The following is a 13,849-nucleotide window of genomic DNA, read 5'->3' as shown; positions in this document are numbered from 1 at the left end:
AGCTTTCTTTTTTTAATATGCTAGCTAGGTTTCCACCCCCAGCATCATCTTTATGTTCCAACCTAGCATAAGCTTTGAACCAAAGATTTTTACTTGTTACTTTAAACTCTCACACTATCCCAGGTTCTACACTATTTGTATTATCAGGAGTCAGTTGAAAACAAAGTGTGCAGAAGCAGTTGTTATTCTTTATCTTTAAAACTGTAAATAAAACATTTTAAATACATATGATCATAGTTCACATTTTACAATCCAAAGTTCAGTGACTGTACTGGTGATCCACAGATTTCATAGACTGTATTAGCCAGAAATACAAATGTTGATTTTTAGATCCAGTTTTCACAGCAAGAATTAAACTGAATGAGAAGACTGTGTGCAAGAGTCCATAGGATTTATCAGTTCAGGAAAATCCAACTGAGAACCTTTTAAGTGTTACCCTTTTGTTTTGTGCATAAGTATTATGAACTCCATTTTAATATATTTCTGGAAAAAACAAACAAACAAAACAGCCACTAAAATTACAAGGTATCTGCTAAATTAGAAAAACAGTATCACATTACCTACTACAGTGGACCTCTTGGGAAGACCAAGACCTTGTACTTTCATATCAAGAAAGAAATCAGGGTCATATTCTAAAATCCTGGAATGTTGTGCAGTCATGGTTTGTTAAGAGGATAGGAGATACTCAGAGTCTAAAGCTCCTCTGTCCAAGTTAAGACTCACCTTCTTTCAGTGCTTTATCCATGTTGTGAGAAATGACCACTCTTCTTAATTGGACTGAATCATGGGAGCTTCCAGAACAATTACTCTGAAATTTGAAGAGAATATTCATAAGAGGAATAAACCAAAAGACAGAAGGAATAAAAATACAAATACTGTAACCCCATACAGATAAAACAGATGAGTGTCAGTTGTCTGTAAGGTTATTATATATTATTAAGCACATATTTACACCTATTGTTGCATATCGTACCTTGTACAACTTGCCAAACTATCTTAAGGTTGGGGTTTTATGGCAGAAGGGAGCTGTATTAATTTGCAATTCAATGCACTAGGAACAGGGCATGTATTTAGTAAAACAACTGGAACAACCCTAAAATCCAAATAAAGCTGTTCAGACTCACATCTAACACACAGCATTACCATGGATACTTGCCAGGCCTCCAGTGCCCTCCTTCCACACACAGTTAATTTGTCCCAGATTTTGCGTGAGTGCAGCAATACTCCCTCGACTTCTTCCAGTCACTACTCTAAGACCATAGCTGTGGTCTTGCAGCTGTTTTCTTCCCCCCTCAACATCACTATAAATTGCAAGAGCAGCAAGATTTCAGCATGTTTGCCTCCATTTGCAGCCCCTCTCACTATCAACACTACAGTTAAGAAGATGTAAAAACAGTGTTAATCTGATTAGTGAACCACTACAGATTTTCATTACTCCCTTTTACCTGAACACAACGCCAGTAAAAGCATAAGCCATACCCACCTGAATGGCTGCAGAAGTTACTTCTGCTGTTTGGAAAAACATCTAACAACATTTGCTCTGATACATTACCTCTGACTGCTAATGTTGTTGTGCTGCCTCCATGCAAAGCTGTGTTAATGCTAGTCATACAATTACTTCAGGATTTTTCTGCATTATTTGCAGCAGGAAACGGGATGATTCATAACCACTCCAATTTAAAAAGAGACATTTACAGAGTCATTAAACATACCAAATACATTTGGGGAGGGTGAAGGGATTCAGAAAGCTCTGTTAAGCAATGCCACTTGGGCCTTTCTGTGAAGAAAGTGCCCAAGGTCACAAACCTGACAAACCTGAGCTCAGGGTACTCCATCTTCATTAATACTCATGCTAGCTTGGGTATCCTACAAGAATCATAGAATCATAGAATCATAGAATGGTTAGGGTTGGAAAGGACCTCAAGATCATCTACTTCCAACCCCCCTGCCATAGGCAGGGACACCTCTCACTAAACCATCCCACCCAAGGCTTCACCCAACCTGGCCTTGAACACTGCCAGGGATGAAGCACTCACAACCTCCCTGGGCAACCGATTCCAGTGTCTCACCACCCTAACAGGAAAGAATTTCCTCCTTATATCCAATCTAAACTTCCCCTGTTTAAGTTTTAACCCATTACCCCTTGTCCTGTCACTACAGTCCCTGACAAAGAGTCCCTCCCCAGCATCCCTATAGGCCCCCTTCAGGTACTGGAAGGCTGCTCTGAGGTCTCCACGCAGCCTTCTCTTCTCCAGGCTGAACAGCCCCAACTTCCTCAGCCTGTCTTCATACGGGAGGTGCTCCAGTCCCCTGATCATCCTCGTGGCCCTCCTCTGGACTTGTTCCAGCAGTTCCATCTCCTTTTTATGTTGAGGACACCAGAACTGCACACAATACTCCAGGTGAGGTCTCACAAGAGCAGAGTAGAGGGGCAGGATCACCTCCTTCGATCTGCTGGTCACGCTCCTTTTGATGCAGCCCAGGATATGGTTGGCTTTCTGGGCTGCGAGCGCACACTGCCGGCTCATGTTCATTTTCTCATCGACCAGCACCCCCAAGTCCTTCTCCGCAGGGCCGCTCTGAATCTCTTCTTTGCCCAGTCTGTAGCCGTGCCTGGAAGTTCCTGCGTGATGTACTCTAGGTTACCCTGCACTTGCAGGGAGGTTGGACTAGATGATCTTTTGAGGTCCCTTCCAACCCTTGAGATTCTGTGTGATTCTGTGATTCTGCTAAACTGAGTCATACCTGCACAGAGGTCAGTAACCTCAAGCTCCTAACTGTGACATCAACAGTCTCACTTGTACTTAGTTTGCAGCAATGGGATTTTTTGTATGGACTGAAGTCCAGTAAGCTCTCTGGTGAAGCATTAGCCAAATTGCTCCTTTCAAAACTAGTTTAAACACAAGCCGAGATAAGAAAATTACAAATGTTGAACTCTTACTGTTCCCCCTACCTGCCTCAGTTCCGCACTTCTTTACAGCAGAAGGAATTAAAACATTAAAAATAAAGAAAAAAAAAAAGAAAAAAGGCCTTTGGAGGGGATCCACGGGTGCAAGTAGCTTGCTCCACATCACCATATCACATTCCAATCTACACAATGCCACAAAGCAGGAAGTGATCCTTTTATGTTTCAACCTTGTACACTCAGTGTTAAGAAGGCAGACTATTACTGCCTCAGTCAAATGCTGCCTCTTAAATAGAAAGATACAAAACTTGTTTTTCAGCTTGCAAAAATATACTTCATTGGAAGTGTCCTCTACGGCTGGTACCTCTTGACTTCTAAAAGGCACCAGCTTTTCATTTATAAAAAAAATAAGATAATAACATCCATGTTATACAAATGATTAAGAAGAACTGAAAAGGTGAGAAGTGAATACCACCACTAGCAATGGTGATTTTGCTACTGCACAAATGTTATTACTGAAGGGCAAAGGAATTTTTTCCATATTCATACAGGTATTACAGACACCACCATGAACAGCCTGTGAGAAAAGCACAAAGCAAGAAATAAACCCTGTTTAAAAATAAGGTTTCAACTTAATTTAAAAAAAAATTTTCAAGAACAGATGAGAATCTAACATTTGAATAAATAATGCTTCAATATTTTGAGTGATGTAGTCTGGGTCAGTTCAGGCTAGGAAGAAAAACAGTTTGGGGAGACCAGATGAGAGCACACAGAGAAGAGGGAGCCAGACTCTCCTTGCACAGGCACAGGACAATAGGCCAGGTTACAACAAAGGCAATTTCCATCACTTACAGGGCCAATCTATTTTAATTATGAGGCTGGCCAAACACCAGAATGGCAGAAGCTGTGGAGTCTCCATCCTTGGAGATACTCAAAACACCTGTTAACAGGAGAAAGCCCTGAGCAACCTACCTAGCTGAAGCCACTCTGAGCTGGGTGGACTAGGTGACTTCCACAAATTCCTTCCAACCTGAACTGTTCTGTGACTCTTGATGATCCTTTGAGAACTGAGAGTTTAATTTAGTGACTAATAATGGATCAGACATTAAGTTGCCTTTTGTAAAAGAGCTGATCAAATCCTTTTTCCTTTCACTCTTCCAAACTTGCATTTAGTCGAACGGAGTCTTAAGCCTTCTTAGCTTAGATTTGCTTTTAAAAAATTCTGTTCCTGTGAAAACAATAATGATGCATTCACTAAATAAGGAGGCACCCCTAAGTTAGATGACATACAGCAACAAGCACCTGAAACCCAACAGCTCCAACCCAGTAACAGGCTTACCAGCACCTGGAATAACAAGACTTCAGAAAACCCACAGTTCAAACTCAGATGTAACAGCTGAGAGACTGAAAAATCCAGCAGATTTTGCTGGAAGGTTTTCTTCCCACACCTGCCCCAAGTCAGATGGAGGGTGCATACAGAGAACAGGTTCAGCTAGAAAGCCTAGACTGGAAGTTTCCACATTTTCATTCATGTGGCTTATCTAAAGGAAAACAGCACTACATTTCATGTAACAGTTGGCATAACCCTGACTGAGCCCAAAGATGTTCGTGAATGGATTTCACACAGTCAAAGCTCCAGCTTAGATGCTGTTTTATACCGATTAAAAACTGGTATGTTCCCATAAGCCCTGACTTGCACTACCACAGCCAAAAAAAAACCCCGAAACCAACCAAAAATCCCACCCCAAAACACAAAAATCAGGGGCTCCACTCTGTAGATTTCATTGTTAAAGAACAGCAGAAATCACACTGAAACTTCAACCTAAATAAGAGAAAATGACTTGAAGGGTGGAGCATATTCGGAAAGCGCATGCAAAGAATGAGGTTGCTAACAAACAGGGAGGCCTGTTTCCTGGAACAGTTCAAGTTTTCTCTAATTTTTACTTTGTTTACAGGCTGAAAAAAAAGGATGTGTGTATTTCCTGGAGACTTCTCAATAATACTAATTATTTGATACTTTTGAGAATGGTCTAAAACACAGAAAACAACAGTCTGAAAGGCCCAGGGGAAAAAAAAAAAACCAAAACAATGCTGGCATTAAGCCCGAAATTTTGTCTTGGGTTCAATCTCCTACAGATGCAAAAATTAAAGTCATTTATTGGTTTAAACAATTTTATATCAGTTCTGAAGAAAATGCTAAAGAATTAAGAATTAAGGTGTTTCAACAACTACATTGAATAAATGGCAAAGCATAGAGAAAACAGGAGTATCTTCCACTATTAAGAAATCCATCTGCAATACTCAGTCATCAAATGCAAATCTTCAAATCTAACAGCAGAAAGCCAGGCACCTGCTACAGCCACACCACATGCAGACTTACTCTGCCATGGGAGTAAAGCCAGAAACAGAGAAAAATTAACAATTATTTCTATTATATTAACTCAATTACAACAAAACTAGAACAGAACTCAGGACAGATCCCACAATAAAAATGGGCATTGCGAAGGAGATGCTCAGTTTAATCACTGATCTACAAGGAAAAGACTACATCTAATTCAGCATATAAGAACTATCCAGCTACTCCAGCTAGTTGCTCCACACACTAACGCCCTGTTAACTTGCTTCTTTTCTTTGTAAAACACACATTAACATCAGACTGGACTTTGATGATAGAGAGTCACAGTTTCAAATAATACTTCACTGAACTCTCCATAAATTCAGCTTTAACCCATCTGGATAGATATTTTCTTACAGTAGTAAACTTTACTCCAATTTCTGATGCAAAAATAAATTATCTACTCACAAGAATTATTATTTTAAATTAATACCTATAGTTCTATTTAAGATTACAGAGCAAGTACATGTCACTTAAGCATTAATCTACATATATTAAGCGATACCATAGCTACCAATTTAAAAATCAACATACTTAAAGCATGTTAATCCTATTACGTTAAGTATCATTATCTCAATAAGTATTTTAGAATATCAGTGGATCTTATTTCCACTACTATAGTAGCTCCTGGAACATGTAAACCATGTTTATTATACTGGGACCTTTATCTTAAATGTACCACGTTCAAAACTGATAAAACTGCAGCAGTACAAAAACTATAATGAAGGCAGAACTTCTTTGACTTGAGCTTTCATATAATACTAGCCAGACAAAAATATGGAAATGAAACTTTTCTCAGGTAATACTTCCATCCCCTTCAGTACAGCTAAGAAGTAATTGGTTAGTGAGCTTTCAGACTTCTGTTCAGCAAAAAATACAGCATTATTTTAATTCCCTGCTAGGAACCTTAATATTATCACCAAAATAAAAGCTTACATAAATTCTCAGCGTACATGGACAGCTCCAGTCTACTGAACATTTCCACGCTCTCCTCCTCTGTTAAAACAGCCAAGAACCTGTGGCCTATACTTCAAAGCCAGAACAGCCATGTGCTATGAAAACTGAATTGCTGGCAAGCCAGAAAAGCCTGCACAGACTCATGCCTCAGCTGCAGAGTCAGCCTGACAATCAACGAGGAACTCTTGCACTGTCTATTGCTATACCCTCCCTGCCTCATGACTTTTCACTGTTATAAAGGTAGCATGTTCTGTCTTTTTACCAGAGCATCACAGAACATGCAGAATGAATTGTCATCATTGATTTTATTAACATTAACTTGCTCTCTTTCACTGTGCATGTTTAATACAGGAAAAAAAAAATGGTATAAAATGATTGGTCATATAAACCTCCTATGACACAAGCCTGTTCTCCTTTCAACTACACAATTTCTTCGGGGGTTTGAGGATTATTTGGGGGGGTTGGGTGTTTTGCTTTGTGCTTTTTAAACCACTTTACAAAGTGGCAGCTTGGTAAAGGATATGGTATTCTATATAATCGATTCTTCCTTGGGTAAACTTTGCTGCTCTCCTTTGTAGAGCACAAGGAACCAAGACCTGGAATAAGAAGGAACTTGATCAAATTTTGGTTTTACAATATTTGATAAATGTGCACCGTATTTTCAATCCCAAGGTGTATCTTAAATGCAAGATGCTTTCACTCTTGACCTTACTCCTTTAGGACTCCCCTGCCAGAGACCTGACAGCAAGATCCCAATGAGCCTCCCACCAGTCTTTCTTATTGACTCAGCATGGCTCAGTTATCAGAAGAAATTAACTAGCTCCCTAGTTACACTGTCAGTCATAAAACACTTTTCAAGTGTGAAGCAGTCCCTACAAAGGTAAAAGAAGCCTGATTCATATAGCAACATGTGAAACGCCAATCTAACCCAATGTTGAGAAAATTAAATGTCAAGCACAATACAATGCAGAGCTGAAGACCACACAGGATACAATGAAAGGAAATAGGGTTGCATGACAGGACAAGAGATCTCTAAATATACATGACGGAGAAAACGCTGTGTGGAAAACTAAGTCTGCTCATTGCTAAGGAGTTATGGGACAAATAAGGGAGACACAGAATCTGAAGAACATTTCAACATTTAATTTCCCGAGATCACTCTCCTGTGAGAATACAGTTACCACTTCGAAGTTATACCTGCAGGTAATCAATGCATGCAGTTCTGACAAAACTTCAATTCTGAAAAAGCTTTGAAATCCCTAAAGATAACAGATATTCCACACATCCCTAAAAACAAACTGTAGCAGACATATCTAAACCACAGGCCCCAAAGTGTAACAGGCCCCCACTGAGCCATAACCGAATGTTTGCAATTCATGCAACATTCTCTTCAAACTTTAAAATATTCCTGAAATTGGGAGGCAATGCTACAATACCTTTTCATGATTTTAATTTCAGGACTTCCTTAATAGTAAACTCACCTACATCATCAAAAGCTGATTGTTAGCCTGCCTAAGTAAGAGACAGCACTAAGAACAAAAGTTAAAACACAAAACAAAAAAAAAAAATCCTTGAAACATATCCTCTGCTTTCAATCCAGAAACAAGTGATAAATTAAAAGAATGGCAGTAGACAGAATATTTGGTTGCAAGCCCAAGAGGATCTAAAACAAGCATGACAGAAGAGCAGCAAGCAGAGACTGGCAGACAGCAAAAACCCAGCAAAACTGGAGCTCTCCATATTCCCTAATGGACCAGAGAATGAGACAAACTGTAGAACATCTTGGCTTTCGGTTGATAAAAACCCCATAAATACTTCTGAAGACTTACTAAGGTGTAAAGACTGAAAGGAGCTGGGAAGTTTCTCCTCTCCCTCACAGCTGCTCAAAACTGCTCATTATCTCAGGAACTGCTCTGCATCACGTTTGAAGCTGATGCCCTCAGATGGCAAACCTTTGGCTTCCTACAGCTGCTGGGTCTCCTGCAAGCTCACCTTCGCAAACCCCATCTGATGGCCAAAGTCCAACAGTGAAGGAAAACCATGTGTCCATTCCCTCCACCACCCTTACATTCCTCAAAAAGAGCAGAGCACTCAGCTTAATCATGACAGATACTCAGACACAAGATGCAAGACAAGACTAGGCAAATCATTCCCTATACAGAGTATTATTCATTTATTATGTATTTAAAATGCAGCACTTACATTTAATAAACTATCCTTGTTCTTTTCATTATTTAAATGAACTTGATAACCCAGCTTCTCTTATTCAGAGTTTTTGCTTTGAATCAGAAAAGAAACTCTGTCCTGCCAGTTTTTTTGGTGGAGAAACAACTCACACTGGAAACGGGGGAAAAAGTGTTTTCTTTCTCCTTCCCACTAACTTGGTTCCCACTAACACAGCTCTTCATACGAGTCAAAGACATCTCCCCTACAACCACACAAGTTAACAGCGTAGGGAGCAAGCTTGAATTTAAAAGGTGACACATGTTCTAACCAGGGCTATTACCAGTATGAGCAAGTCCACAGATATTTGAAAAGTGAAAATCCCCTTTGAGACAGACATTTTTATCGAAGTACAGTTGGGTCACCATGCCTTTTTGCCGGCATGCTGCACTTTGCTGCCCTCCTCCATCACAAATAATCTTGTCTTAAAAGAGCTCCTGAGAAGTGCTGAAAAATAACACAACGTACAACTGCTGGCAATAACAAAATGTACAACTCCAGGGTGTCGTTCAACCCCCACTATTTCAATACAAACTATTTAGCAGTATTATTAATGTCTGCAAGTACTTAAATTAATAAGCAAATATTATGAGTTGCCTGTACACCCCCTTCCCTTTTCTTTCTAATGAAGATATAAAGGAACACTGGAAGAAGCAAACCTTTATATGGAAGCTGGAAGACTCTCCAGATAGACCTTGCGATCAAAGGTCTCACATATGGGAAGACTATGTTGAAAGCACACCTCGTCAAGGCAATATAAAGTGCACACCTTGCTTTGCAGTTTGCAGCAGATTTCAAATGCTCTTGGCTAAGACACCTGACTTCAGCAGAAAGTCTTCACCTTTCAAGTCCAAAGGGGTTACACGAAAAGTACTCTGAACAAAGCACAGCTTCACATTTGGAAAGATCGTTTCACCAGCCACAAGTTCAAGCAAAATGATAAGGCATACATCTTGCTCTTCTGAAGTTCAAACCTGCAACACAGCACTTCCTCACCAAGTTACTCAGTTGCATGAAGAGGACCATGGAAATCAACAGTACTAAACTCGCACTGTAAGTGCTTGCAGAATTGAGAACTTACAAAATACTCCCCTTTTTCAGCACAGCATGAAGAACTTGATCCAAGTCCCTTTGAAGTTGATCAAGAGTACTCCCACTCTCCAAGAGCTGAGACTGACTCCCACTAGAGTAAATATTTATTACTGAATACTTAAGTATTTCCTCATTTGTTAACCCCCACGTGAAGCTCAAAGAATGAAAAGTCAATCCATCTCCCCTGAGTTTGTGCACATACGACACATGCAGAGTAAGACATCAGCCATAAGACTTTTTCCTAAAATAAAATAAAATATTTTAAATTGCTAGGCCAACGGAGGGTTCTTCAGATGCAGAAAGGCTTAATAAATTCTTGCTTTACAGTCATCCTACTACTGGCTGCCAGAAAGGAAAAGACAGCAGGCTCATAAGGCTCTATGAAAACTGTGAGAGTGACAGCTGAATGATAATAAAGCAGAGTAAATTAAAAGGGATGTATAATAAAAAGATTACCCACAAATTTTTCAAAGATAAATAAATGTATGGAGGAAACTTCAAAAACCATTTTAGCGAATGGCCTACACTTCTATATGCTTCTATATGCTATACAGACACTACTACTTTCTTCACCTACATGTTGCTGAAGCACCAATTGGGAAACCTGCCAAACATATACAAAACTGTGTTCAGAAAAATTATGTCAAGGAGCTTTGCAGCCCTGAAGCCGTTTTGTATCAAAACAAAATAAAAAAAACTCTAAATTGAAGGCATGAGACACCCAAATAAGATGCCTGGAATTACAGCTTCTAAAGAGAAAGTACCTTGTTGCTTCTTGCTTGGCAGTCCCTTTTCTACAGCCAGGTTAAATTTTGAGAACACTGCAGAGGCAGGAAAGAAAAATTTAAACTGAATCAGGAGGAGGGTAAAGAAACAATCCCATGTAAAGGACTGCAACATGTGCTGCAGCTTTAGCAGTGACTTTTAAGTGCAAGATTTCAATTTCCTTCTGAAACAATGAACACATACCACAGAACTAATAAATCCAAACACCATGTACTAGAAAAGCAAGAGCAGGTGGGCACTATTTACATATACAAATCCAACAGATGGTGGCAAAAGGAGAACATCTTGAAGAGAAACTGGCAATAACATACCACAAAAAGGAAGAACATCCCACTAAAAGAAAGTGCATAGGATACAGTAACTGAGGTGACTGTATTTGTCTTTGCACAGTCCAAGTTTCACTCCTGTTCAGTGGGCTTATGTATTATGTTTTTCAGAAAGGGGGAGAGAAAGAGAGAAGTAAATCTGATTTTCTCTTCAACTCTTGGCTTTCTATATTTAACTGATTTTCACTGTTTGGCTGTTTCACAAATCTGAAAGTTGCTCCTCATTGCAGCAGCAGGGACATTTCCCTTATTAAGTCTACATATAGATAATTATTTATTTTCTGTATACAGTACGTTCTCCTAGAAGTAAATTAACACACATCCAGATGTGCTGCTATACTTATCTAAACAAAAATGTCACCGGAGCTGTGGCATTATCACCGAAATATTTAATCTTGCAAACCTCCAGAGGGCCATGAAGATGATCAGAAGGCTGGAGTACCTCTTCTACGAAGATAGGCTGAGAGAGTTGGGATTGTTCAGCCTGGAGAAGGCTGAGGGACAACCTCAGAGCAGCCTCCAGTATATAATGGGGGCTTACAAGAAATCCAGAGAGGGACTTTTTAAAAGGGCTTATAGTGACAGAACAAGGCGGGACAGTTTTAAGCTGAAAGAGGGTAAGTTATTAAGAGGGTAAGTTATAGTAAGATATTGGAAAAAAAATCTGTGACTGAAAACTGAAGACAACAAGAATTTATTACTGATGTTTTTCCCTTTGATTGAGTGGTGAAATACAAAAGCATATAGCACTTAATATATATTTGTTCCCCAGGATTCCTACGCCAAGAAACTGCTGAACAATCCCTAGCTGTACCCACTTAATACACTACCTACAGAACAGGTACCTTCTGCTTACAGCTTGCTGACTTTGTGTGTTACACCTTCTCATTTTTCACTTCAAACACTTATACACGCTATTTGTTCTTCATTCCCTTCAAATAAATTAGTATGATCCTGAGTCTTCAAAGTAAAAAGTATTTTAAAAAGGCTACAGAGAAAACAAAATTATTATCACACACAACCACTGCCACAAACAGATCCTGAATGCACCTTTGCAAGTTGTATTATTCAACAGAGTCACCAATCCCCCGCCAAACACCCCCTACTACTGACAATGTCCTGCCAGTTCCCACTAAATGCAGGCCTGGAAAGATGCACTGCTCACAAACACAGGCTCCTTCCCTCCCTAGGTCCACTACTACAGGTCTTTAGCCAATTTGATTGGCAAGACGAAAAGACAGCCAACTGCATCAGCAAGTGATTTATAATAAGTTTTCTGCCCTGCCAGCACCCTTGCTTTCTGCAAGTATATTTGCATCAACCGCAGCCCCAGAAACACAGAAGCGACAGCATTATTTACTTACTGCTAACAAGAAGAGTATGCATACTAAGTGTAATGAACTGGATCACCAGAACGGTGAGGCAGAAGCACACTAATTATGCTCCTATTTCTTTATAAAGCACTCTAAGATATCCTGTGTGACACTCACCAAAGTGAAATAGCACTTCAGTGGCACTGTCTACGGCTGCAGCACTTCGCTTGCTAACATGCCATGTTAAGGTCTACAATTTGCCACGTGAGGGACCAAGGGCACCCGGATGGAGTCGTCAGCTGTGGTGTCAAACACTACATCCCGGCAACCCGGGTCACAGCAGGAGTACAGGGGGGATCCTCATTTCCAGCCGCAGCTTTTCAGGACTGTCTAGGATCACCTCCAGAGCCCTGGATGACTTGACGGGAGGGTCAGGATGCGTGTGGATGAGAGCAAAGTTATTCTGACCAGCACCTGCAGTTAGTCTCTGAATACCTTGTGCTACAGATCCCGTTCAAGGAAAAAAAAACAACCAAAAACTACCTAGCAGTGAGCTAGGAAGAGCTCATGAACATCAATTAGTACATCTTAGAAAACATACAGAAAGCAAATTTATCTTTTGTGTAGAAGTCTGCAAAGGTCTGAAAACATGCTGGCACTTCTTCACGACATTATGATAACACTATCTGAAACCGCCCAACTCCAGAACAGGCATTTAAACAATGCTATGCTGGCTCTCATAGCACGTCTCTCTCTTTTACTAATGGCACTTCAACCCAAGCAGCAGAAAGGGATTTGAGGCACTGCCAACAACAAATTGCCATACGAGTGATCCCGCACTCTGAAGGTCTCTCTCGGAGCAAAGTCTCGTTTTTTCCCGCACTCCTGCTACCCTCCAGCACAACTTTCCCCAGTTAAAGCCCCGCCGGGCGGCAGAGCGAACAGGCTCCTGCGGCCGCTGGAAGACAAGGGTACGCGGCTTTCGGGAGGCCCGGCGCTCCGCGGTGGAGCGCAGGACGCGCCAACCGCCGCTCCCCTCTCCCCGCCGGCGTAAAGAGAGAGCGCCCGCGGCCGGCCCCCGCCCCGCTCCCCTGCCCTCTCGCCACTTACCCCCACAGCCCGCAGGGCAGGAGCTGCGGCGGCAAAGTCCGGCGGTGGCAGGCGGCGGCGGCCACGACACACGAGGACGATCAGGGTGCCCAGCGCGGCGGCGACGGCGGCGCAGCCCGCGTAGAGAGCGAGGCGGAGCAGCAGCAGGGCCAGGCACGGCGGCCCGCCACCCCCAGCCTCGGCCCGCTCCTGCCCCAGGTGGACGACAGTCACCGCCAGTAGCCCCAGCCCGGCTGCCAGCACGAAGCGGGACGAGCCGGGATCCTCGTCCTCCTCGTCTTCCGCCGCCTCCTCCTCGCCGCCGCCGCCTGCAACAGCGGCGGCTGCCGGGGCGCTGCGGCGGCCGGCCTCGCCGCCGGGGCCGTGCGAACCCAGCGGACCGGGGGCACCAGCCCCCGCCGGCTCGGGTTGCCCGGCCGTGCTGCTAGCGCTGTCGGCACCGGGGAACATGCTGCTCCTGGCGCCGCTGGCAGCAAGAGCATCTCCCGCCGCGGCAGCCCCCTGCGAAGGTCGCCGCTCCCGGGCCCCCCGCTGTCCTCCTATGCCGCCTCCGCCGCAGCCCGCCGCCGCCACTGGCACCGCTGCGGCCGCCGGGGGAGCCGGAGCTCATGCCCGGCGGCAGTCGGATGCCCGGCGGCCCCGCCGCTTCCTGGCGGCTGAAGCAGCAGCGCTGCCCGCCGATGAGCGGCGGGATCCGAGCGCCGTGGCGGCAGGCGGGGAGGCCCCGCCGCACCGATCGGTG

The 13,849-nt window shown here is 42.7% G+C and overlaps 1 protein-coding gene across 3 annotated transcripts in view; it reads right to left on the bottom strand.

Moving 5' to 3' along the window:
* Positions 1-13,849, bottom strand: part of SNX25 (sorting nexin 25) — a 78,774-nt gene extending 64,925 nt beyond the window's left edge. For 2 of the 3 annotated variants that reach the window (XM_065695591.1, XM_065695597.1), the window contains exons 1-2: positions 13,108-13,849; positions 724-808 (exon numbers count right to left, since the gene is read on the bottom strand). In XM_065695591.1, coding sequence (XP_065551663.1) covers positions 724-808; positions 13,108-13,557 — 535 coding nt within the window. In that variant the 5' untranslated portion in view covers positions 13,558-13,849. Of the gene's footprint in view, positions 1-723; positions 809-3,877; positions 4,063-13,107 lie in introns of those variants that run through there. The other variant, XM_065695604.1, reaches the window with a different exon arrangement.

This window comes from Lathamus discolor, chromosome 1, assembly GCF_037157495.1.
Source record: "Lathamus discolor isolate bLatDis1 chromosome 1, bLatDis1.hap1, whole genome shotgun sequence".
NCBI classification, from domain to species: Eukaryota; Metazoa; Chordata; class Aves; order Psittaciformes; family Psittacidae; genus Lathamus; species Lathamus discolor.
This window is presented reverse-complemented; position numbering and strand designations above follow the sequence as displayed.